The sequence below is a fragment of the Bidens hawaiensis genome, unplaced genomic scaffold, assembly GCF_021521415.1.
Source record: "Bidens hawaiensis isolate Kalapana, Puna unplaced genomic scaffold, B.hawaiensis_p1.1 tig00023273_1, whole genome shotgun sequence".
Lineage (NCBI taxonomy): Eukaryota > Viridiplantae > Streptophyta > Magnoliopsida > Asterales > Asteraceae > Bidens > Bidens hawaiensis.
In genome coordinates, this window is record NW_027493653.1 from 253,072 (window position 1) to 280,703 (window position 27,632).

Sequence of the window (27,632 nt, forward strand, 5' to 3'; positions counted from 1 at the left end):
CTTAAAACAAATCATTAAAACAATAATCTTATTTATAGGATAACTTGTGCTTGTTTAAAGTTGGTTCTTGCTTTATCTTACACCGCATCGTTTATCAAGTGAGTAATCTCGTACCTAATCCCTTTTTGCTTTTAATGTTTTGGGATGTTCATGTGTTCATACAAACTTAGAGTCTTAAACTTGTTTATGAGCTTTAGTCGCGCAGTATCCCATGTGTTGAGGACGTTTACTTGGCTGTTTATTTGTATGTGTGTATCATTAACCGCTTTGTTCGGCCTATTCCGCAGTTTTCATGGATCCATTAGATGAACACGGGAGACCTATCGTTTACGGTTTTCTTTGTTTACACTTGCACAGATGTTTTCTCGTTTTTGTGCTCAATTGGGAGCACGGATTGAACTATGAACTATGAGCTATGATCTATCTAGGCTTGATCACAATCTGATTGCACCCTTGTTAAACACCAGACATACACGTGTTGCGCGCAGATTTATTGTTATCTATGTATTGTATTAAACTTGATTTCTCACCAACACGCAAGTGTTTGACGTTTATTTTAACACATGTTCAGGTTTGCAGTAGCTGTTTTGGAGCTTGTGGACACATAGGAAGTTTTCTTTATTTTGGACCTAGATTAAAATGTATCAAGACAAGTTTTTGCTGTTCGAATATTATGATTTATAATATATTGATTTATGATGATTTATGTTATCTTGTGTTTACCTTGCGCGTGCGCGAATAAATGTATTTATTAAATATTGACACCCAATAGTGTCACGAGTAATGAAACAATATGTGGCGCCCCGATGTATAATCCGCCTTTGGTCGGGGTGTTACAGATTGGTATCAGAGCTCGTTGACTTTAGGATAGGTGTTAGACGTAACGGCCTAGAATACCTAAGAGTCCCTTCTCGCGCATGAGAGAAATCTCATGTTTGCGCGCTTATTGTTAATTACTCGTTATTTATGAATATGCTCGCGCTTGCGCAGTATATGATTTTATGTTTTATTCCGCGATATTTCGATTTTTGATTGAATTTCGATTTTTATTGATTTTACTTACATATTCGTTTGTTGGATTTGAAAATCCGAAAAGTCATGGTGATACATGAATAGTTGATTTTCAATTTCCATTTACGATTATGTTCTAAGGTTGGAGACTTGAAAAGTCATGGTGATACATGAATTGTCAACTTCCAATACTCATTTTCTTGTGTATTTTATATTGAAGATTGAAAAGTTATGGTGATACATGAATCGTCAATCTCCAATACTCGTTTGCTCGTATATTTTAAATTGGGAATTCGGAAAGTCATGGTGATACATGAATTGTCGATTCTTGATTCGAATTTGTTACATTTATTAAGTCTGCATTTAGGGTCATTTATTTTACTTTAACTTTTGACAGTAACTGACTCCGCGAAACCAAGCTTTATAAGATTAAAACTTTGCGCTAAAATCAAGATATTAATTAAAATTAAAACTTTTATAGAATGCCTCCGCTATCTCGCCGATTTCAGAGAAGAGAAGCCTCGCGCAGACGCTCGCAGCAACGTTCCCAGGAAATGGCCGCCGCAATAGCCCAAGCTTTGAGCCAAAACAATACCAACACCTCTGGTTACAACATTAAATCCTTTAACGCGGGTAACCCTCCAAAGTTCACAGGTCTTGAAGGAGCCACCGTGATGCTCCAGTGGCTTGAGAAAATAGAAAACACTTTCCTCCACACCCAATGCCCCTCAGACAGACGAACCCTGTATGCTTCCAGTGTCCTGGAATCTAGAGCGCTTACATGGTGGAATGGAGTAGCTCATGCGCGTGGCGCAGAAACTGCTTCTAGCATGCCCTGGGAGGAATTCAAAGAAATTCTGACGCGAGAATTCTGCCCTCCCAACGAAGTTAAGCGCCTGGAGGAAGAATTTTGGAATCTTAAGCAGTACAGCGGTGAAGCGCGCGAATACGCGACGCGTTTCCATGAACTAAGTTTGCTGGTCCCTCACCTTGTTACCCCTTCCCGCCGAGCCATAGAGAAATTCCTTGGGGGTCTCCCCATGGAAATTCAAGATTCTGTATGGGCCAGAAACCCAGTAACCCTCTCTGACGCCATCGAGTTGGCCGCTGTGCTCAGCGACAACCATGTCAGAGCAGGAACCCTGTTCCTGCGGGGAACAGAAAAGACCAAACTCACCAAGACTGCCCCTGAACCAACAGAAACCAAACCTGAACCCTCAAACCGTAACAACCTCAAGCGCAGGCGCAAGGCCTATGCGCTTACCAACCCGCCCATTGTCCAGCAACCCATTTATCAACCTCCAGTTTACACGCCTAACCCACTGTCAACCTACCCAACACCTCCTGTAGTCCACAACTATGCCTTAACCAATCCCGCACTCCCTGCCCCGCCACCTAAGAAACCTTACACAGGAAATCAACCCTTTTGCCCAACCTGTAGACTTCACCACCCAACCCAAACCCCGTGTCGACAATGTAACCGATGTGGCCGCGTTGGTCACTCTGCCGAATACTGTAGAGTCCCTCTCGCCAACCCAATTGCGCCAACACCACCAGTCTACCCGCAGAATCCACAACCAACCTACCAAAACCCACGACCCAGATCGTGCTTTAACTGCGGTGATCCCAGTCATTTCCGGAACGCGTGCCCAAGGCTACAAGTTCAGATTACGCAAGCGAATCCGGTGAACCAGATTTCAAACCAAGTGACGCGTGGACGAGCTTTTAACATAACCGCGCACCAAGCGCAAGCGAATAATGACGTAGTTAATGGTACATTTTTGCTTAACGGATTTTATGCTTCTATACTTTTTGATACTGGCGCCGATCGAAGTTTTATTTCTCGCGCCTTCGAGCAGAAGCTTGCACGACCGCGCGATAACTTAAAAGAGAATTTTTCAGTTGAATTGGCTAACGGTGAAACTGTTTTAATTAACTCGGTGATTAAAGATTGCACGCTTAACCTTAACGAAAACGATTTTCTGATCGACCTCATCCCCATGCCTCTTGGAAGCTTTGATGTTATCATTGGTATGGACTGGCTCTCGAATAATCGCGCCGAAGTTATTTGCGCCAAGAAGTTGATTCGCATACCTCGAGAAAATGGTGATCTTCACATCTACGGTGAAAAACCCTCCCGCGGTCTTAAACTTATGTCTTGCGTCGAAGCCCGAAGACTCATGCGGAAAAGGTGTATTGCATTCTTAGCCCATGTGGTTAAACCTGCTGAAGAAAAGAAGCTTCGCGATATCCCTGTTGTGCGTGATTTTCCTGAAGTTTTTCCTGATGATCTTCCTGGTATCCCTCCCGCTCGTGAAGTCGAGTTCCGTATTGATCTTGTCCCTGGTGCTTCCCCCGTAGCTAAATCTCCTTAACGTCTTGCGCCCGCTGAGATGCAAGAATTGGCAAGCCAACTTCAAGAGTTGACTGCTAAAGGATTCATTCGCCCTAGCTCTTCGCCCTGGGGTGCTCCGGTGTTGTTCGTTAAAAAGAAAGATGGATCGTTTCGCATGTGTATTGATTACCGCGAGTTGAACAAACTCACCATTAAAAACCGGTATCCCTTACCACGTATTGACGACCTCTTTGATCAACTCCAAGGTGCCTCTTGTTTCTCGAAGATTGATCTCCGCTCTGGTTATCACCAGTTGCGCATCTGCGATGAAGATGTTCCGAAGACTGCTTTTCGAACTCGTTATGGCCATTTTGAATTCTTGGTCATGTCCTTCGGTTTAACCAACGCACCCGCCGTTTTCATGGATCTAATGAATCGGGTGTGTAGGCCTTTCTTGGATAAATTCGTGATCGTGTTTATCGATGATGTTCTGGTGTATTCTAAGACCAAGGCCGAGCATGAGCAACATCTCCGATTGGTATTGCAAAAGCTTAGAGCTGAGCAACTCTATGCTAAGCTTTCCAAGTGTGAATTCTGGTCTGATGAAGTACAGTTTCTTGGTCATGTTGTTAACAAGATGGGTATTCATGTCGACCCATCCAAAATTGAAGCAATCAAGAACTGGATTACGCCATCCTCTCCTTCTGAGATCCATTCCTTTCTGGGCTTAGCTGGTTATTACCGGCGCTTCATTTCGAACTTCTCGAAGATCGCTTTGCCTTTAACAGCTCTAACGCACAAAGGTAAACCGTATATTTGGGGCTCGAAGCAAGAAGAAGCCTTTCTATCGCTCAAGCGATTGTTGTGTGAAGCTCCTGTTCTTGCGCTACCTGAGGGTAATGATGATTTTGTCGTATACTGCGATGCCTCCAACCAAGGTCTCGGTTGTGTTCTTATGCAACGAGGCAAGGTTATCGCTTACGCATCAAGGCAACTTAAGGTTCATGAAAAGAATTATACAACTCACGACCTCGAACTTGGTGCAGTTGTTTTTGCCTTGAAGATCTGGAGACACTACCTTTATGGTACTAAGTGCATCCTCTACACTGACCATAAAAGCCTTCAGCATATCTTTGATCAAAAGGAACTCAACATGAGGCAACGCCGATGGAACGAACTCATCAGCGATTACGATTGTGAGATCCGGTATCATCCTGGTAAGGCTAACGTGGTAGCCGATGCGCTCAGCCGAAAACCCTGCCAGCTTAACTGTATCTTGCCGCGCACGCATCTTCACTTTGCGCCGATCCAAAGCAACCTTGAATCGCGTATTCGTGACGCGCAGCGCGCATCCATCAGTAATGGTAACCTTCGCGCCGAGTTAGCGTGTGGCGCGGAAGCGCACTTTGTCCCTAATCTGAGTGGAATTCTCTGTTATCTTAATCGCATCTGGATTCCCTTTGATGAGAATCTTCGCGCTGATATCCTGAGTGAAGCGCACAAATCTCGGTATTCTATTCATCCTGGCGCTGATAAGATGTACAAGGATTTGCGCATTACTTATTGGTGGCCCGGTATGAAAAAGGATATTGCTGTGTTCGTAGCTAAATGTCTGACTTGTTCTAAAGTGAAAGCTGAACACCAACGCCCATCTGGTTTGCTCGAACAACCAGAAATTCCTACGTGGAAATGGGAATGTGTAGCGATGGACTTTATTACCAAGTTACCTTTGACAGCAAGCAAACATGATAGCATTTGGGTAATAGTGGATCGTTTGACTAAGTCTGCTCACTTTCTGCCCATTCGTGAAAACTACCGTGTTGAGCAACTCGCGCAGCTTTATGTCAAGGAAATTGTCTGCCGCCATGGTACTCCTTTGAGCATCATATCCGATCGCGATGGCCGTTTTATATCTCGCTTTTGGAAATCTCTCCAATCTGCGCTAGGAACTCGCTTGGACATGAGCACGGCATATCATCCTCAGACTGACGGTCAGTCTGAGCGAACTATTCAAACTCTGGAGGATATGCTCCGATCTTGTGTTCTTGATTTTGGAGGTAATTGGGATTCACACCTACCTTTGATTGAGTTCTCTTATAATAACAGCTATCATTCCAGTATTGGTATGGCCCCATTTGAAGCACTTTACGGTCGTAAGTGCCGCTCCCCAATTTGTTGGAACGAAGTGGGAGAAGCTCAAATCACAGGACCCGAACTTGTTCAAGAGACAACCGATAAAATCGCCAAGATCCGTGATCATCTGCTGACTGCCAGAAGCCGACAGAAGAGTTACGCAGATCGTAGGCGGAAGCCTCTCGAATTTCAAGTTGGTGATCTTGTTCTCCTCAAAGTGTCGCCCTGGAAAGGTGTTGTCCGCTTTGGGAAGAAAGGTAAGCTTGCTCCTCGTTATGTTGGTCCGTTCAAGATTCTCGCGCGTGTGGGAAAAGTTGCCTACAGACTTGACCTGCCGCCCGCGCTCAGTAATGTGCATCCAACGTTCCATGTATCCAATCTCAAGAAGTGTTTAGCTGACGAGAACCTTCACATTCCACTTGATGAAGTTCAAGTTGATGAAACTATGCATTTCGTTGAGAAGCCTGTTGAGATTATGGATCGCGAGGTAAAGCAAACCAAGCGCAGTCGTATCCCTATCGTGAAAGTTCGCTGGGAGTCCAAGCGCGGAGCCGAGTTTACATGGGAAAGGGAAGATCAAATGAAGATCAAGTACCCGCACCTGTTCTCTGCGCAACCTACTTCGAGATAAATTTCGGGACGAAATTTCTTAAAGTAGGGGAGACTGTGACATCTGCCCCGATCCGACCCGACCCAGGTACCCGTTTCTCCGATCCGATCTCTTTCTTTTATGATTTAATATTTATACTTATATTTTACTTTTAATAATAATATATATTTTCCTTCCCGCCTCTTTCTCTCTCTTTCTTTCCGCCGTCCCGTCCCTCTTCTTCTCTCTTTCCGCCTTCTTTTCCCTCTTGTCGCCGTCCCGCCCTTACGCCTTGTTTCCCTCTTTCTTCTAACTCTTTGCTTGTCCTTTGTTCCTTCCCGCCTAAGGTTGTCTGCGCAGCTCCACGCGCCAGACCCCTTACAAGGAATCCTGCGTGAAGACCACCTGTTTCAGCGATACGCGAGACGAACTCTTCTCGCAGCGCGCTAAGAATTGTAATTCTTCTCGCAGCGCGCTAAGAATTGTAATTCTTCTCGCAGCGCGCTAAGAACGGTAGTTCTTCCCGCGACGCGCTAAGGATTTGTAGTTCTTCTCGCAGCGCGCTAAGAATCGTAGTTCATCCCTCGACGCGCGAAGAATTATAGTTCTTCCCGCGGCGCGCTAAGAAATGTGATTCTTCCCGCGGCGCGCTTAGAAATGTAGTTCTTTCCGCGACGCGTTAAGGTTGGTTCCGTCTGCCTTCGCGCTCGCGCTCTCTTGACCTTCTGTGTCTGCCTTCGCGCTCGAGCTTTCTCGCGCTAAACCCTTTGAGTTTTCTTCTGTTTAATCTAGCCGTTTGCTTTTGTGTTGTCTTATCTTTTGTGCTGTTGACCTAATCTGCTTTATGTCTGAAAAGTTACTTTCGGCGCAGCATGCGCACCAACCCCATTGGTTGGCAGAAAAAGTGACTGACATTATCTTTTGAGATCTGCTTCTGCCATGCTTGACCAGTACCTTTATCTGACCCGCCCATGCTTTTACTGTTCCCTGACAGCTTTATCTTGCCCCCTGCAGCTGCCATATCTTTTGATATCTTTTGCTTTTGGAATCTTTTACTTTTTGAGATCTTTTCCCCTTTTTCTAGGGATTGTGTTCCCTAGGGTTTCTCTATAAATAATAGTATTATTTTTCCTAACACTACACACACAAAACACTTAATCCCTCTTATTCTCTCTTGCTCCTTGCTCTCCCTGCCGTCCTCCTCTCTGCCTCCGTCTTCCTCTCTGTTCTGCCCTGCTTTTTCGGTAATATATATATATAATAATTTACTTATGCAAACTTATAATCAAGACTTAAAACAAATCATTAAAACAATAATCTTATTTATAGGTAACTTGTGCTTGTTTAAAGTTGGTTCTTGCTTTATCTTACACCGCATCGTTTATCAAGTGAGTAATCTCGTACCTAATCCCTTTTTGCTTTTAATGTTTTGGGATGTTCATGTGTTCATACAAACTTAGAGTCTTAAACTTGTTTATGAGCTTTAGTCGCGCAGTATCCCATGTGTTGAGGACGTTTACTTGGCTGTTTATTTGTATGTGTGTATCATTAACCGCTTTGTTCGGCCTATTCCGCAGTTTTCATGGATCCATTAGATGAACACGGGAGACCTATCGTTTACGGTTTTCTTTGTTTACACTTGCACAGATGTTTTCTCGTTTTTGTGCTCAATTGGGAGCACGGATTGAACTATGAACTATGAGCTATGATCTATCTAGGCTTGATCACAATCTGATTGCACCCTTGTTAAACACCAGACATACACGTGTTGCGCGCAGATTTACTGTTATCTATGTATTGTATTAAACTTGATTTCTCACCAACACGCAAGTGTTTGACGTTTATTTTAACACATGTTCAGGTTTGCAGTAGCTGTTTTGGAGCTTGTGGACACATAGGAAGTTTTCTTTATTTTGGACCTAGATTAAAATGTATCAAGACAAGTTTTTGCTGTTCGAATATTATGATTTATAATATATTGATTTATGATGATTTATGTTATCTTGTGTTTACCTTGCGCGTGCGCGAATAAATGTATTTATTAAATATTGACACCCAATAGTGTCACGAGTAATGAAACAATATGTGGCGCCCCGATGTATAATCCGCCTTTGGTCGGGGTGTTACACATGCTTCATTTGAATGCCCTAACAAATGAATAGTTACTTTGGCAGACCTCGAACATGTTGATTAAGATGACAACAAAGATCAAAAAGAAGGGTGGGCCTTGGTTACTGAAAACGAAGAGGAAGTGATTGGAACTGATGAGGGTAAATGTCTTGTTATCTGCCGATCCCTAATTAATGACGCCACACCTTAAGCGGACTTACAACATGAAACAATCTTTCACACCCGTTGTACTGTATCAAACAAGGTACGTAATTTAATTACTGATGGGTGCAGTTGTGCTAATGTTGCCACTTAAACCCTTTTCGAAATTACAATTATCCATAAAACCCCACCCCCATTCCATATGGGATACAATGGTTCAATCAAGGCAAGAGAATCTAAGTGTTGCATCGGGTTTTAGTGTCTTTTAGCATCAGTCAGTGGCACAAGGACCGACTTTGGTGTGATGTCATCCTAATATATGTATGTCATATCTTATTAAGAAGACCATGGTTGTTTGGCAAGCGGGTTATGCACGATGGTCATAAAAACACATACTCTTTACAACAGAATAACAAGAAAATTACCCTCACTCCTATCTCACCTAAACCTACTGCAACCTCACAACATTTACCTTAGGGTATCCTCCTGAAGTCTAACCTACATGAATATGCCTCTTTTAGGGACCACATTTTGCTTGGTTTAAATGAACCAAAACCCTTCACTAAACCGAACCCCACCCACTTCTTAAACTCTTACCTGAAGCCTATAGCCATGTTTCCCACTAGAAATACCCTCCGCCCTACTCCCATTACGAGACAACAACATAAAATATACCTCATTCCCAGTTCCTTCCTCCAATATAAACCTTCTTATCGATCCAATCCACAAGAAAGTTTGGAAATTTGAAGACAAGTGGATGATTTATTATCTAAGGGCATGATTCGAGAATCAGTTACTCAATGTGCGGTTCCCACCTTGTTGGTACCAAAGAAAAATGGGAAATGGCGTATGCGTATGGATAGCCAGTCGATCAACAAGATTACTATTAAATACCGATTCCCAATACTACGTTTGAGTGATCTCTTAGATTAGTTGTAGGAGCTGTAGTATTTCTAAAGTTGATCTCCAAAGTGGGTACCACCAAATTCAAATATGTGAAGGCAAACCAAAGAGGGGTTATATGAGTTGCTCGTAATGTCACTTGGTCTTTCCAATGCTCCGAGCACTTTCATGCGCCTTATGAATCAAGTTTTGAATTCGTTCCTTGATCGTTTTGTGATGGTGTACTTTGATGACATACTGATTTTTAGTAAACCTAAACAGGAACACGCCCATCATTTACAGCAAGTATTCGAGGTACTATCTCGGGCTAAAATTTATGGTAATTCAGACAAATGTGCAGTCTTTACAGAGCATGTCACATTCTTGGCTATGTTATCGGCTCCCATAGTATTTAAGTTGATCAAAAAATGATCCAAGCAATTCAAGACTAGCCCTTTCCTACTTAAATCCAACAGGTACGTAGTTTCATTGGTTTGGCTTCTTTCTATAGAAGGTTTGTGAAGAATTTCGGTACCATCATTACCCCTTTAACAGACTCACCAAACTTAAGCAATTTGCGTGGAGTAACAGTTCTCCATTTGACTTTGAAACTCTCAAAAGCAAATTAACTTCTACTCTAATCTTATTTTTACTGTTTTCGAGGAGGTATTTACAGGCATTTCTATTCTTGTATGTATGTTGCTGACTTGGTTTAAAAAAGCGCGCTTAAGGCGAGGTGAGGCGAGAAGCGACCCAAGGCGAGCACCTCAACGATTTTGCCTACCCAAGGCGAAGTCTGTTCAAAAAGCGAGTAGGCGAAGGCATTATGTACAAAAAGAGACCAGTTAACCCATTTTCAACTTAATCTATATAATTAGCCATTTCTGGACTTTTCACATTTTGTAATAAACTTTTGAAAGTTGAAACAAGTTTGAATAATGTTATTTTGGAAACACTTTCAAGTAATTTGGTACTCGATAACTTGTTTTTATGCTACTTTAATATTTTGAGCGAGTAATATGATACTCGAAAAAATGTTCCATACTTAGAATTTTGGGATATATATATGTTGATATTTTAGACGTTTAATATATATTATAATGTGGTTTGTATATAATATGTGGCTTATACATAATTAAATATTTTTTTAAAATAAGGTCGCCTTACGTTCAAAAAGCGTTCGCTTTTGTGCTTTTCCCCTCGGCTGAGTACCTCTTCGCTTTTGTTCGCCTCACGCTTTTTTAATCCAAGGTTGTTAATCAACACACTCATTTTTCTTTGATACTTCTAAGTGTTATAGTTGATTCTTTAGGCAACAAATTGTACTAGTGGAAAACTTTAGTATGTACCGGAAAAGTGTATTTATTTTCATGTGTAAGCCCTTAATTTTATGGGTCATGATATTCTATATATATGATGTATTCAAGGATATCACTTAACCTTATAAATAGAATTTAAAAGGAATGCATGCTTCTTAAAAGTTATTTTGATTGTTTCAAATAAAGTAGATTAGTTTTAGAAAAAACTGAATCTATAATAACTCTAGTGATAACATTTATTTAAATGAGTTATTGATTATGATAAGAGACATTATGTTTAACTAATCCCATTTGTCATGACCAAATTTTTGATAAAATGATTGTTATCAAAAAGAGCAGTAGGTTTGTCATATCATGTCTTGAGGGATAATAAAAAACGAGAAGAGCTAAAAGCTATTGAAACTCTTTATATAGCAAAACTTATTTTGGTTTTTGAGATTAGAGTGGATGATTTGATGAGATATCAATTTATAGAAGAAAATTATAGTGAGTAATATTATAGGGTACTAAAGTAAGCCAGGCGATAATTATGATTATTAGATTAATGAAGGATCATTAATGTGTGGATCATTATATTTTATTGAAGATGAGATACATATATTATTAATATCAAACTAATAGACTATATAAAAGTTCTACTTAAACAAAAAAGACATCACCTTTGAGCAGAAGTAAAATTTAATTTAACTATGTGTACAAAACAACTGTAACACATTACTTTTAGGCAGAAGTGATAAAATTATTTTAGTTATGCACAGGTTAGCTTTGCTGGATATAAATGTAGCACCTCATTTTTTGGCAGAAGTGAGACATTTAGATCATATTAGACAAAAACTAACAAAGCTTGCAGTTAGATTTGAATGATAGGGTAGATGTAGCACATCACCTTTAGGAAAAAGTAATACATCGAAAATTCATTCAAGTTAAACATTTAATGTTTTGTAAAATTTATGAGGCTTAAAGTGCTTAGAAAACATTGAATTAGTCCGGGAAAAGTTAGTTTACAGGAATTTCACCTTAGTTATCGGGAATTAAGATTTCTCGGGAAATTATAAGTTCTTGGGAATTATGAGTTCTCAAGAGTAGTTAGTTTTTGAGAATCTCACCTTAGTTCCCAAGAAGTTTGAAGTTCTCGGGAATATTGGATTTTCGGGAACTTAGTGTTTCCGGAAACCATGTGTTTCGGGATTTATTAGTTTCCGGCTTTTAAGTGTTTCTGGAATTTTAGTGGGTTCTCGGCTTTTAATAAGTTTTCAGGAAAAGTAGTTTCCGGAAACTATATATAAGTGGTTTTTAATTCCCGGAAACAAAGTTATAATATGTAAACCCTATTTTAACACCCATAATCTGTGAAAAGTTATGACCTGTAAATTTGTTAAGCGATAAGGTTTGGTTCAAAAGTTAAGGGATTGAAATTTATTTGTTTTGGGTTTTGAAGATTTGATTATATCCGAGATTTTTTATTTATTTGAAATATATCATATATTAATTTTAAGATTTCAAACAATCTTGGAGATAAAGTTTTAACCATTAATTAAGGAAAACACATTACGATCTAGATTCTAAACCAAAAATATGTATATATATATATATTTTTTAAATTATGATGAACACCAAGAATATCATCGAAAAAATAACTATTAAGTTTTAAATTTCTGGAATCGAAATCTTTAAGCATAGTTTAACATATTTTGAAAATATTACGATTTATTAATTATGAATTTTAGGGATTATAAATAGTTGCATAAACGGTTTTCATGATGAAATCAAGTTTGATGATAAATACCGAAAACTAATATATGGTTTATCAAGTTTTAGCCCATGTTTTCTGAATTAAGTTCCAGGATTTAGGGAAAACACAAAGAATTGATTAATCAGCATCGCTCTTATACCACATATTGATCAGTTCTTCATGTGATGATGGAAAAAGCATGTATAATATGATAAACCAAAGATAAAGTGTGTACTTGTTATAATATGGTGATTAGTAACCGAAGCAAAGAAGAACGTAGACGGTCTGATTGTCAGATTGGTCGAGTTCCCTTTTACAACGTATAATTAAGAATGGGGATTAGGGTTCTAGGGAGGAACCAATTTCGGTAGAGAGATGGCACACGAACATTGTGTGTGTGTATCCTTAGGTTATGATGTTAGGCTATTATCTCCCTTATATACACCTAACGGGAAACCCTTTATTAACTAGTAAGAGTAATATAGTCTATCAACAATTGCCAAATTAATATATAATAAACTATAATTTAATTATTTATTATTATGTAAAGGATAATAATGGATCATATTAATAACTACATAAAAATAAATTTATTTTTACATTAGGATGAAATTGAGTTGGAACTTAAATTATAACTCTCAGTTCATCCATGAACCTATTTTCTTCTCGAGAACACACAATATACACATTTGTTTTGAGTTATCTTTTCAGCGATACCACTATTCACTTAATTCCCACGGTTTTAAATTGTGTTTCTAGTGTCCACAAAGGTTGGCCACTAAAGTAGTTTAATGCTTACAATATACTTTTCAACCATACAACTATTCTTTTTTGTTGTTGGTTCTTCTTTCTAAGTGTAACATTTAAAATTTCGATGTACCACCACAACCACATTGCTAGATTCAGATAAGATCAACGGTGAAAGCCCAACCCCCTCATACCTACTAGTTTTCCCTGGCCTCAAACACTATCTGCTAGATTCTGCTTGTTAAACCATATATTATTGATTGATGAATGATGACCAATGACATGGATTAAAGATGATTTGAAATCATTTTGTACATTGTAAGAGATTATAAGATGGATCAAAGAACCAACATATGCAAATAAGGTTTGAAGAAGTTCAAGATCTTGTCAAGTTGCAACTTACAAGAATCCCTTATATTTTTTACGGTATCCAACTTATTCTCAAACACGAAACACAAAAAAGAAGAAAAAAAAAAAAAAAGCAAAACCAAAACATCAACCATTACATTATAGTAACTTCGACTAATCAACCATAGAGCTTGGATGGTAACCGCGGGGTCAAGATCACCTCCAACGGCTTCTTTTTAGGAATAGTCATTCCAGGGCTTTCGGTCATGTCCACCTGAAGACCTCCCGGTGAACTAATATCAAAAGAATGAACCAAACGAGCCAATGTCAAGTGAAGCACTTGGAGCCCAAAGTTGAACCCAGGGCATGAACGGCGACCTGTCCCAAAAGGCATGAGCACAAACTGTTGTCCTCTAAGGTCCACCTGCTCATGGTCTGAGCCGGCCATAAACCTCCCGGGCTGAAATGCAGATGGGTCACTCCAAACCGTCTCATCCCTTTGAAGCTTCCAAATGTTGACAATCAACTGAGTGCCGGCTTTAACGTTATACCCCGCGACAGTGCAGTCTTCCGCCGCCTCCCTTGGCCCTAGAAGTGGGCCCGCTGGATATAGGCGCAAGGTTTCTTTAATAACAGCTTGGAGAAATACTAGGTTTGTGATGTCGGATTCGTCAACTTGTCTATCTTTGCCTACGATGGTGTCTAGTTCATTTTGTAGTTTCTTTAGAGCCTCGGGATGATTTAAGAGTAGTGAAATCGCCCATGTTAGTGTTCCTGATGTTGTGTCACTGCCTCCTAGAATCAATGCCTATAGACAACATTTAGATGAAATGACAACTATATATCAACAGTTATCTTTATCAACTAGATATGCAAACGAGCCGAATTAGGGTGGACACGGGTTCGGCTTATTTATCTTAGCGAGCTGAAATGTTAACCTGAAGCTATATCATTTATATTTTGATTTTATTTTTTCTTATTTTTACTCATCTGGATATACTTAATAAAAACAAAACAAAAATACAAAAAATACTTTAAACATAACATAATTTATTAACGGAAAATCACGTGAATAGATTCTTAATCTTTTTTCTTTAATTAAATATATTGGCTTTTGGTCCTTTAAAAAGAGAGATACAAAACCAAACAGTCACAAAACGTAGATAAGCCTCACCGACTAATATTTAGCTGTCATATATAAAAAAAAAAATTTAAAATACCAAAAAAAGAAATTATAAGTTATTTATATTAAAATTTAGGTTATAATTTATATATTAAAATCTGAGTTTTAATCTAACGAGCCAATGAGCGAGCTTATCTTGGCCCTAGCTCAGCTTGTTTAGAACCCCTGTCGTCGAATGAGCCAATTCGAGCAAGCTTTCTACAATCTATTTTCGAGCGAGCCTCAAGATCACAAACATATCTTTAATTCATAACGGAAATTCACAAACCCACAAATCCTATTTCTTAAATCTACAAACTAGTCATGGAGTCGAATAATACTATTATCGACACAGATATATAACTTACCAAACATGTAGACTTGATGCTAGTATCCGAATCATGCTCCATATTCGAGAGTTGCCCTTCCTCTTCAAGCGACAACATCACATCTATAAAATCCTTAACATTGTCTTTATCATGTTTTAAATCCAACTTCCTCTTTTGCCTATGCTCCTCAAGCCACCCACCAAGCACCAAATCCAAATCTTTAGCTGTCTTCTTCATCTCCTTCTCGTACCCATGCAAATCCAACCACCAAAGACACGGTATCGCATCCGACACAACAAATATACCAATCAACCGAAAGAATTCGCTAATCGCCTTCTGGCACTGCTCCGCCTCATCACCGCCACCTCCCGCCCCAAAATACCGCTTTCCAGCCACCATCATCACAACTATGTTCAACATCATGTGCTCCAGCCACTTATTCATCTCAACAAGCACTGGCCGCCCCGAGTTCTCCATCCACCGCCCGTACAACTCGTTTATCCCCGAATTAATCTCCGAACGCCGGACATCTTTAAACATCTCGAGCCGGCGGGTGGAGAGTAATTCAAGGGTGGCGATCTTCCTCATTTCACGCCAAAATGGGGTGTATGGGGCGAACCCGAAAACCGCATAGTTGTAGCCCATGTGTTTTACGGCTGCGGTTTTCGGGCGGGACGCGAGGGCTTTGTCGTTGATGGTGAAGCAGTCTTTGGCTACTTCCCAACTGCTGACGACGAATGCGCGACGGGTGCCTAGACGGATGTTAAAGGCGGGGCCGTATTTGTCGGCCATGGCGCCTAGCGTGCGGTGGAGAAGCTGATCGCCGCCCCCGAGGAGGTGGAGGTGGCCGATTATCGGCCATGCACCGCCGAGTTCCGGTGCTTCTCCGGCTGGAGATTTGGATTTTGGTCGGCTGGTGGTAATGACATAGAAGACAATTAATGATATTAGAGAAATGAACAACACAATGATTTCAAGTGAGTAATTCATTGTGTGGTGTGATTTGTGTTGTGGGTGGCAAAGTGTAACGTATGGCATTATATATACAGGAGCATTTGGATTCAGTGATAAATAATATTTATTATTCTCCTTTTTTAACATTTGGTGAGGATGATTAATAATAATATATTCATTTAATAAACCAATCAAGTAGAAGTAGTTAAAGAAATTCAATAACTTAAAAGCATAGTGGGCTAATTTAATGGCAATTTAAGCCTGAAGGAATGAAGCATGCCTTACACTAGTCACATTTTTCTTAAGGATTTGTTCGGTATAATTTTTGGGTTTCATGTGAGGGAGGCATTAAGTGGGATTCCTTATTAGATAAACAATAGTAATATGATTACATCATATTGTTATAATTAGCAAAAATGATTTTAGTTATATATAGTATTTACTATCTAAGGTGTAAATGAGTGACTTAGCTGTTGTTTGGTTTTTCAGATGTAAAATATCTACAGTTTATGGATCACATTTACAAACATCTGTAGAAAAAAGGTGAACCAAACCTCTGTCGTCTACAAGGAAAAGATTGTTTGTTTTTTAACGTCTGCAAACTACTAAAATAAATTGGTGGTGGTGTGCAAACTGTGGTAGTGGGTGATGGTGGACAGTGACGTTGGACAGTGATAGTGGTTGTGGTGGTGGTGATGGTGGATGGTGGTGGTAGACACCAGTGGACGATGGGGGCGGACAATGGTGGTGGTGGGCGGTGGGTGGTGGGTGGTGGATAGTGTTGGTGGTGGTGGTTGTGGTAGAAAATTTTAGAAGTGGATGGGCCAAGTTTGTGGGTGTTAGTAGGTGGTGGTGTTTGACCTTCTATATATCTTAGAAAATTTTAGAAGTGGATGGGCCAAGTTTGCACTAAGAAGATTTCACGCAGACATTTTTTAGTGAAACGTCTTCGAAAAATCAAACATTCTACAGATGGAAATACCTGCGCGTGGTCTGTGCGTCGCAGAAAAAAGAGCTTTTGCATACCTCTTTTTAGAAAAACAAACACCTTAATGGTGATGCATTCACCGTAGAAATGAAGACTACGCTATGGTCCAAATTGAATTTCACTTAGGTCATACGCAATGAGGCATTATAGGAGTTGTCGAGTCGATAAAACCCCTACACCATTCACTTGGATGTTTTATCGTGAACGGGCATGAGCATTTCTACAATAATATCATATATGACTTGAAGTGTGATTGAAGGGTGTTAAAGGTAATTATCTATTACACATGTTTTTTGTTAAGAGTTATGAAAATGTGATGGAAAATGCCCTTTGCATGACATAAGCCATTACGCATGACCTTAATGCATAAGCTCAAGCCTAAGTTTTATAAGTCGACTTCTATTAAGCAGGCTCGCTTATTCTAATTACATAAACATATATTTTATATAATAAAGATATAACTTTGTAATAATTATATTAATACATATAATTTTCTAATAATTATATTTTTACATATAAAGTTTTAATAAAAATAAATAATATATTATTACATTATCACATATAAACTTTATATTACATATAGTCATAATAATATACTTTAGTATAATAATTACAACCAAATAATATATAGTTTGTTATATATGAATAGTATAGTTTCAAACAGATATAAAGATAAAGATATTTATACACATGTGTATAATTATAAATTTTTATCCTTTAAACATAGTTAATATATTGATCGAGTCCTTAGAAAGTTTTAATTTCACTGTCTGTCATGTAAATGGAAAAGTGTCTCGTTTTTTGTCTTTTATACTAACGGATGCTAAGTTTTTCAGTTAAGTCTCTAGATTTCATGCACATGAGAGTATTTTATTCTTTTTTACCTCTTGAATGGCTATTGTGTAATGTAATTAAAGATTGTGGAGAAGTTGGTAGGCAGTGGTGGTGATAGTTGGTGGTAGGCGCCGATCAACAATAGTTGAAGATGGTGGTGGTGGTGATGGTTGTCACATCCCCCCGGCCAAATGAGGAAACATCAGGGCGTGCGTAGATTGAAATCATGCACATGCTATTAAATGTAAAAACTCTTATTAAAATAAACCAACGCATTGTTCAAACCAAACATAATCCAAATAATAAACAAGACATGACACTTTATTTATTAAACTTCTAGGTCTGACTCATCCCCAAAGTGAAACTTCAAGAATCTTCATAACTTAATTTCCATCACCTTAAAAATATGCGAGAGTGTCAACTAAAAATAGTTGGTGAGAACATAGGTTTTAAACTTAAAATAGAAAAATAAGTTTTATGTTGACAACATTCCATATGTGTTAAGTTATTTTGTATACTTTTGTGATTATAACCAAACCTCTGACACATTTAGTGAGCCATCAAATCCACGATTAGACTATTATTTTAATGTTTTAACGAGCGTCGGATTCTGAACACACAGGCCTCTACCCAAGGCCTAAGTGGGAGAGTCGGGCTAATAGATCTATCATCATACTACCACGGGCTTAACAAGTTAATGGTTGTACATGCGATTAAGTATACACTTGTAATGATCACACCCACTGAATATCATGAAATAAAGCTTAAATAAAATAGCATATAAAACAAATTGATTATGCATGTTTTCCAACCCAAAGTTTAAAACGTTTAAAGGCATGTAAAAGGGGCTATGAACTCACCTTGCTTGTTAGATGAACACGAACAAGAAGTTGTTGAACCGGTCTCAGGATGTCCTAGATTATGTTTGAGATTTATTTTTAGAAACCGAGTGGCGTGGACTAGATTTGTAAAATAACAAAGAAAGAAATTCGATCAAAGTTATGTTAGTTCTTGTGACATGTGACATGCTTTAGCCTAATATGTTCCAACACTCTTATCGCCCCCTCCAGGAAAGTAACCAGGTCCATTGTCTGATTGGATATATTCGCATTATTTTCCTTAGATTAAATAATCCTTTTGTCAAGGCTTTGAATCGCGGCGATGTTCCCCTTCCAGTTACTACATGTCCGCCACATTGAACTTAAACTTTGGTGAGATGAAAAATAAAAAATAAAAAACAATCGAAAAGACCACATCTTAAAAATATATAAAAAAACGAGGTTTAACTTGAAATATTATATAGTTTTGGGTGTGATTTGACATTTATGAAAGTATATGGTTTAAAGTGTAAATATTATAGTTTGGAATGCTTATTAACATTTGTGAAAGTATAAGGTTTAAGTGGAAATATTTAAGTTTAGGATATTTATTGATATTTATTAAATTTTAAGGACCAATTATGCAAATATTATAGTTTTTAGTTATGATAACATTATGAGTTTTTGAAGATCATAAGAATATTCATAATTATTCATGGAAAATTATACTTTTGATCCAAGATCTTGAAAAATAATTGTGGTTTCTTGAATTAACATGATCATCATAATCTTTTGAAGCAAAAAGTAAGGTTTTTATTAACAATTTATAATAATCATGATGAGGATATATAAACAATTATGAAGATTAAAAAGAAAACTCAAGAACATAAGAACAAACTAAGAGAAACTCATAAGAACAAAATCAAAATCAAAGAAATATGAAAAACAAAAAAAAACATGTAAACTTACTTGATTATGCCAGAGAAAATGAGATTTGGTATGAAAAATAATGAGAATGTGAGACTCTATATATAGGCCAAAAGTTGGTTTGAATGCGATTTAGATAGGGATAAAACTTGTTTAAAGATTAGAAGATAACCTTAATGATAATAATAATTATAATATCAAAAATAAAAACAATTCAACATATGGAGATTCAGAACACTTTTTTTTCAAATTAAATGACTAGATAAACTTACTTGAGAAACAAGGTCAAGTAGAAAGTTCTAGAATGTTCTAGTGTTTTAAAGGAATATCTCATAGAATACTAACTAACTTTCAAAAGTATTCCATTTATGTCACTGATGCATATTTTCCTCAAATCGGGTCACTAAATCTTCAAATTAAGTCTCACCGATTTTTTTATGCATCAAGAAAGAAGTAGAGGTTAAGATGTGTGGCCAGAATTTTCAATATATATAGTTAAAAATTTTAAAAAAATGTTAATTATCTTAAAATTTAAAAATAAAAAATAAAATTCACGTCGCCACTCAGCGTCAACTTAAAAGAAAAGATAAAAAGATTTCCTATGTGAAACAAAAAAGACAAGGGCTAAAAAACATGCTAAAACCTTTAATTTAATAAAATATGAAAGTTGAGTGACTTAATTGGAACACTTTTTTAAGTTGAGTGATTTAATTGGAACAATTTTGAAAGTTGGTTACTATTATTATATGAAGTTGCCCCTTTTTTTTAATCATATGACTAATTTAAATACTTAGGATAAAATTAATAATAACAAAATATATTATTACATATTATAAAATATTAATCTATGCATTTCGGTTCAACATTAACGATTAAGCATGCTTATGATGAAATGAACATAGGATCGTATAATTACGCATATAAAGATCATGTTATTCAATAAATAACATGTAATTCAACACTAATAAATGCAGACGATGAAATAAATACGAGAACTTCATTAAATATGAGTGCAAAAGGCAAATGATTTATGCAAGAAATTTCATAGATGTTATAGTGGTAGATGGTGGTAAGCGGTTGTGGTGGTAGACGGTAGTGATGGTAGATGGTGGTAGACAGTGGTGGTGGAAACGATGGGTTGCAAGTGAGGTTGGATGGTGGCTAAAAATTAGGGTTTTAGTTTTGGGGAAGTAGGATTTCTTATTTTTGGCATAAATAGCCCTTGTAATTTTTGGAGTACACAATCTTTACCTATATTACACAAATAGCCCTTCAAGAGATAAAAAAGACTAAAATGATCTCATGTGCAGTGCACATATGACGACTTAACTGAAAATCTTAACATCCGTTAATATAAAGGACAAAAGGGGAGACACTCTGTCATTTAAAAGATAGAGTGAAATTGAACTATTTAAAGGCCCCGATTCATAAATTGGCTATGTCTAAAAGACAAAAATAAAAAGGAATTTTGATTTATAATAACTAAAATGTTGATAATAGTGATTCAAACTCGAACTTGAGCCTCAAATTAGTTAACAAACGAGATGGAGCTTGAAAATATACTTAGAAGTCAAATTTGATCTCCGCGTTTTGGACCTATTTATGCGTAGTAACTCGGAATAATCAAGTTTTCTTTATAGGGTATAAGTTTTACATGCAAAACAGCTCAATTTTAAATAATTTACAAGTTTAAAGATTATAAAATGTTGGGTCTTTTTATAATGTTTTGAATTACAAATAAAAAATTATGTTCAGATTACTTTTTCATCCCGAAATCCAAATAAATAGAGGTGTAAAGTCAAAGTATATCTTGGTGATTCAAAAACATATTTTGGTGAAATCGTTTTGATCCCATTCGCCAATTTGAAATTGGATTGAGAATATATTCTATTGAAACATGTTAAGCCGAACTCATATCAAATATCAATCCCAGGATAAAAATTTCACAGGGTTGGAAGATGGTCGGTGTCAAAATTTCAAAGAGGTCACATATATATATATATATATACACTAGACGGATGTCCGCGCGATGCAGCGGGAAACATAGACTTGGTAATCACGTAACAAGTTTATGGGTGTTCATTGTCTGGTTTGAAACCGTAAAACTGTTCAAATCGATCATTGGTTTTGTTTCACGGTTGAATTTTTTCATTAACTTTTGGCCGGTCATTTTCAATCTTCAAAGTTTTGGTTTCAATTTTCGACGACGATAACCCGTTACTAACGGTTTGACCCACGGTTTAGTTTAAAAACCATCAAAACTAGACCGCAAACGCCCTTAAATAAAATGCTATTTTTTTAACTGAAAAAAAAATATAACAATATCATACTCAAATTAAAGAAGAAAATATGCTCGTGTTTTTGGTGCAATTTTTTTAAAAAAATTTTAACGTATGAAAAAGTTATTAACGCTTAAAAATAATGGGGAAAGTTGGGTTAAAGTGAAAATAAAAATCACATATTAGTGAAAGATCAAGGATCATAGTTGTAACTGTTTTTAAAATTTACAAAAGTTAGGCAAAGTGAAGGGGCCAATGTTGTAAACTATTGTTTAGTAACCTTATATGCGTTTTTATTGGACAAGTTTGCCTTATCCTAGATGCATTGAAGGTTGTACCATTTGTAACATACTAACATATATTGTAAATCTCTTAAAACCAATGTGTCTTAATTTGCCCTCCTCTCATACATTATATACTAGGTTAGGTACCTGTGTATACACGGGTTCAACATCTAAAGTTGTATAATTATAACTTTATAAATAAAATAATAGCAAATAAATTCACGTATTGAGTTAAAATAAGAACAAATTAAATTACAGTTTTAATTCACGAACGTTGTGTATCACATTATAGACAGGAAATTATAGGTAGGAAATAGATAATTAGACAGTTCCGGACAGGATATTGAGGAGTGAGGGAGCCTAGTTAGTTAACACATGACAAGTAAAACATTTATTTATCAAGTAAAACATCATATTATGGCAAAGTTTGGACCATTTAGAGTAAACGGCTTATAGTCACCTCTAAGAAAAAAAATGTGATCATATATTTAATGTGTAAAAAACTATGAAGACATTTATGATTCGTAAAAAAAGTTTCTAATCTGATGTTGATGTAGGAACATTTAAAATTAAAAGTTGACTGAAGATTTTGGTAGGGTTAAATCGCAGGAACATTTATGTCCCGTTTACTAAAAAAATAGTAATTTTTGACTATTTTACCGATGCAAAAAACTTTATTATGGCTCTTTACTAATGACATAGTAAGAAGCGAATTTCCAAAACAACTATCATCTCTACTTCAAATTCGTTTTGGTGGGTATTTTAGTATCATTTGCATTGCCCGAATAACCAAGATATAAGAATAAAAAATGATTGGGCTCGAAAAGATAAGATTTATTTATATTAATAACAAAAATAAGCGAACAACTAATCCTACAATCGGTGATACAATAGAGTTAGCACACATATTTGCATATGTTTATACAACTGAATTATAATATTTCAAGTACAACTTACTTTCTATAATTAATTTGGTCCTGATTCCTAAAACTTCAGAACATAGGAGTCACAACAACTAACACAATTTTTAATATCAAATTATATAGCTTAAAATATCAACAACTTTAAGTTTACAAAAGATAAAAAGATGGACAAACACCTATTAAGCCAACCCAAACCGTTTGACACACATCAAAGAAAAAAAGACACTCATGATATGGAGTCTCTTTTACTCCTTAGGAGATCCATTCTCCTATTGTAAACCCTGACCAAAAATAAATTTGTAACTTACAACAAAATCAAATCAACCCACAACTAAAAAATATAAACTAAACAACTTTTGTTAGAAAATAGGTAAATTTATTGATGTAAGAATCATCTGATGAATCAGGGACACTAACAATGCATGAATCGATTTGAGTTGGTAGTTGATTGTTTGAGGTACCAATGGCTCCAACCATCATATTTATATACACATATGGAGAGATGGATACGAACCAAAGATATTATAATCAGGTTGTTTGCTAAGATGCCTCTTTTCCCAAACCATCACGTCATCCTTCCTGACAAATTATCAATACAATGCATAACAAAAAGAATGGTATGTGGACTTACTTATGAACTTTAGGGTTCCCATGCATCCTAGTCATTTGCCATGTTAAACCTCAAGTGCTAGGATCCAAACCAGGGCACCGGGCTAAGATATATCTAATTGATGCTTCCACACAAGTTTAACACTGCATTTTGAAGTTTACTTCCAAACACAAATAACGTAAATCATGAATTTGAACTTTTAAACCTAAATCTTATTTTGTATTAAACACCAAACTACATTAATCAACAAAACAAATGGGCAACACTTAAATAAATACCTGGTTTCTTAAGTGCCTATGATTTTGTGAATGCAATAGCAAATATCAACATCATCTGCAACCCAAACATATGTGATTATCATTAAAGATTTATAATAACCAGTTGATTACACATCTTTTTCATTTCCAGTCTTCAGTATTTGTTAGATTCTAATTTAGGGCTTGCAACCATAACAATTACCTGGTTATAATGCACTATGTTAGAATATATTCATAAGTTAACATCAAGCAAAACCATGAAGAACAAAAAAAATAAAATAAAATAAAAAATAACAGTTAGTTAAATTCAAATAAGCATGCCATAAATTTAGTAGAAAATTTCAAATTTTCAAAGTTCAAATTTAAAAAATCAATAAAATACAAAGTAAAAAAAAAAAACATGTTACCATGCAATGCCTTCATTAGATAACACGTCATAAATCAGTAGTCTACATATTAGTAAGAATCAGAAATTCAACTCGAAACGAACAACAAAACCCGATATGAATTTCAAATATCATAGAACTTAAAATTTTACCCAATCAATTAGGCATTTCCATCTATACATGCTATAAAACACTGAAATTTGAAATAAAACACTATAAAAAAAATGAAGAAAATGATGTGATACCCTATGGAACGGAGGGGCAAAATGCAGAAAAGGGAAAGAAACGTTGACTGAACACTTTTAGTAAAATACTTGCTAGAGCAACAGACTGGAACATAAATCATGTACCTGGATTTTGGCAAGAGTCAGAAGAGGCAATCAAAACCCTAATACTTAATTAACCTTTGAATTAGTAGGATTACAGATAGCAAATTATTAAAATTAAAAAGAAGAATGCATTAGGCACAAACTTACAGTGATTGAAGATTAAGCAATGAGAAGATTGAGCGAGGGGTGGGACAATCTCAAATCGATTTGCCATTGAAGATTAATAGAGAAGGACTGTACATCGACGTGAAGAAAGCCTATTAGCAAATCAAAATCTGAAAAGAGTAACAAGATTACTGTTTCAAGTGATAGATTGCGGTGAGAATGGACAGCCGACATGAGAGTCAGAACGAAGTAGAAGACGGTGATTAGGGTTTCTAGCCGAGGAGTGGGTCGGTTGAGGAGTTCGGGTCTTAAAATCCAAGAATTCTAGGCGGGATATTGAGGAGGGAGGATGGTCTAGTTATTTGACATGCGGCAAATAAAACTTTTATTTATTAAATAGTATATATATAGGGATTGGTTCTAGTGAAAACTCCTTTTAAAGAGAAAATTTAAAAACTTCTAAAACACTATTTTTAACTTTTTAAAAAAAAAAATTTTGAAGTTTCTTTTTTTTCCATTATTCTTATATGTTGTTATTGGTTAAAAAAAAACTTGTCGGTAACCTCGTTGGTATAGTGCGCATGTGTAATAGTGTGCATTGCATATATGCAAAAGTGTTTGTATTGCATAGAATACAACACTATTACACATATTTGATACACACTATTGTATATATGCAATATAAGACTAATACACACATCGAATACACATTAGTACGTATGTGTAATACAACATTAACGCACATGTGCACCACATCGACTTTTATTTTATTATTATTTTTTTCCATATAATACAACACTACTACACATATACAATACATAGATATTGAATATATGTAATAAAACACTATTAAACTCAAAAATACACAGTAATACACATGTGTCATACAACAGTATCACACAGTAATACGTATGTGCATTACAGGGGTTTTTTTTATTTTATTTATTTTTATTTTTTTATATTTTTCGAGTGAAATATAAGAATAATGGCTAAAACAGAATTTTGATAAATATTTTTTTATTTTTAATTAAAAATAATTCTTTGGAAGTTTTTAGGAGTTTTTTAGTTTTCTCTCTAAAGATACGTTTTCTCTTGATCCTCTCCCTATATATATATATAGAGAGAGAGAGAGAGAGAAAAAAGGGATCTTTTGAGAACCATGTTTAGTTTTAAGACCACCCCCATTGGTGAAATGATTTGGGTTGAAACACTATTTGAAAAAGAAACAAATTATAAAATTCATCAAATATGGCCAAACCGGTTTGCTCTCACAACCTAGTTTGCCAACTTCCATGATGGTCACATGTCATTCATGTATTGGTTCACATTTTAATTTATTTTTCTTTTTCTTTTCATACTAATTAATTTTAACAAAAATTATTTTTCCTTAATAACTTTTAAATAAGTTTTAAAAAAATCTAAAAACACAGTATTGTTTAGTTTTTTTTTGTGAACACACAGGTGTAAATTTTATTAAAAAACATAAGATTGCACAAAAAATATATTTTTATAATAAGTTAAATATTAACCATTACTGATATACATTATCCGACACTTGTCAACTCCGTATTGGTTCATAAGATTTTTCGGATAAAACTTATTATCTAAACAATCTAACATTATCTGATTAAATACTTTTAAATTAAATATATATTGGTTATTTTTAAATAAAAAATTATTTTTATATTTATGAACACTTTTAATAAAAAAAACAACAATTATTAATAAATAACAATTATAAATTATATTTATTTAATAAAAAATATTGAAGTTGGGTTGTTAATGAGTGTGAAAAGTTTGGGTTTGGTTGGGTTGGGTATGTGGAAGATAGAGAAATTAATTTTATAAGAAAGTTTCGGTTGAGGTGGTTTGTGAATGGGAATGGTTAAGAACTTAAGAACTCCATTTTAGGTCACACATTTAATTAAATGGATTGGAATATCTGGTTGAGATTAAATCTGGCAAAAAAGTCAAAGTATGAGAGAGAATAAAGATATAAGTGGTTACACTAATTTTTACGTCTGTTATAAAAATGTAAAAAGTCGACTCGGTGCGTAAAAAATTCTGTAATTTTTTTAAGTGTATGTAACCTACATATATTACGCATGTGTAAAAAAAATTCTAAAAAAAAAATTGTTACACTGAATTCTTTCGAGTTCTTAAAATTCTAAGTGGTTCTCATTTGAAATCTACCCTGTATATATATATGGGAGAGGGTTATCCTAGAAACAAGTAGGAAAAAATCATAGCTATTGGATCATGTTAATCAATGGTTGAAATTTAAAATTACCAACCCGACATAGGTTCCTAGAATTACTCTTTCACCATTATAACGAACATAGTTTCCTAGAATTGTTCTTTCACAATAGGTTGTAACGTCATATGTCAAAAATCTATTGATTCTTACCATTCCTAAGAACCTCTTTATTTTTATTTGAACTATTTTCTATATATATACATATGTATGTATATAGGGGAGAGATATTTTGAGAACCTTGTTGAGTTTTAAAAGCTTAAGAACTTCATTCTTGACCACACATTTAATTAAATAGATTAGATTATGTGGTTGAGATTAAATGTGATTAAAAAATTAAAGTAAGAGAGAGAATAAAGATGTACAGTGATTACACTAATTTAAACGTCCGTACACCTATGTAATAAGTCGACTTGGTGCGTAAAAAATTGTGTAATTTTTTTACGTATATGCAATATTACGTATGTGCAAAAAAATTCAAAAAAAAAATTGTTACGTTGAGTTCTTTCAAGTTCTTAAAACTCAGAGTGGTTCTTAAAAGAAATCTCCCATATGTATGTATGTATGTATGTATGTATATGTAGGGGAGGGTAATTTGAGAACCTTATTGAGTTTTAAGGACTTAAGAACTCCATTCTTGACCACACATTTAATTAAATAGATTAGATTATGTGGTTAAGATTAAATGTGATTAAAAAATTAAAATAGGAGAGAATAAAGATGTACAGTGATTACACTAATTTAAACGTCCGTTACACTTATGTAATAAGTCGACTCGGTGCGTAAAAAATTATGTAATTTTTTTACGTACATTTAACCTACATAT

The 27,632-nt window shown here is 35.8% G+C and overlaps 1 protein-coding gene across 1 annotated transcript; it reads right to left on the reverse strand.

Moving 5' to 3' along the window:
* Window positions 1-13,545: 13,545 nt before the first annotated feature.
* On the reverse strand, window positions 13,546-15,898 carry LOC143567252 (xanthotoxin 5-hydroxylase CYP82C4-like). Its single transcript, XM_077053716.1, has 2 exons — window positions 14,898-15,898; window positions 13,546-14,175 (listed from the first exon to the last, which is right to left on the reverse strand). The coding sequence occupies exons 1-2, from the start codon at window positions 15,894-15,896 to the stop codon at window positions 13,546-13,548; spliced, it is 1,629 nt and encodes a 542-aa protein (XP_076909831.1). The 5' UTR covers window positions 15,897-15,898.
* Window positions 15,899-27,632: the final 11,734 nt, after the last annotated feature.

What these genes read in the sequence shown, in the direction of transcription:
- LOC143567252 (XM_077053716.1), bottom strand. Translation starts at nt 15,896, where the DNA reads ATGCCATACGTTACACTTTGCCACCCACAACACAAATCACACCACACA. An exon ending in GCATCAAGTCTACATGTTTG is followed by an intron (nt 14,176 to 14,897) that starts GTAAGTTATATA and finishes TGTTGTCTATAG; the next exon opens with GCATTGATTCTAGGAGGCAG.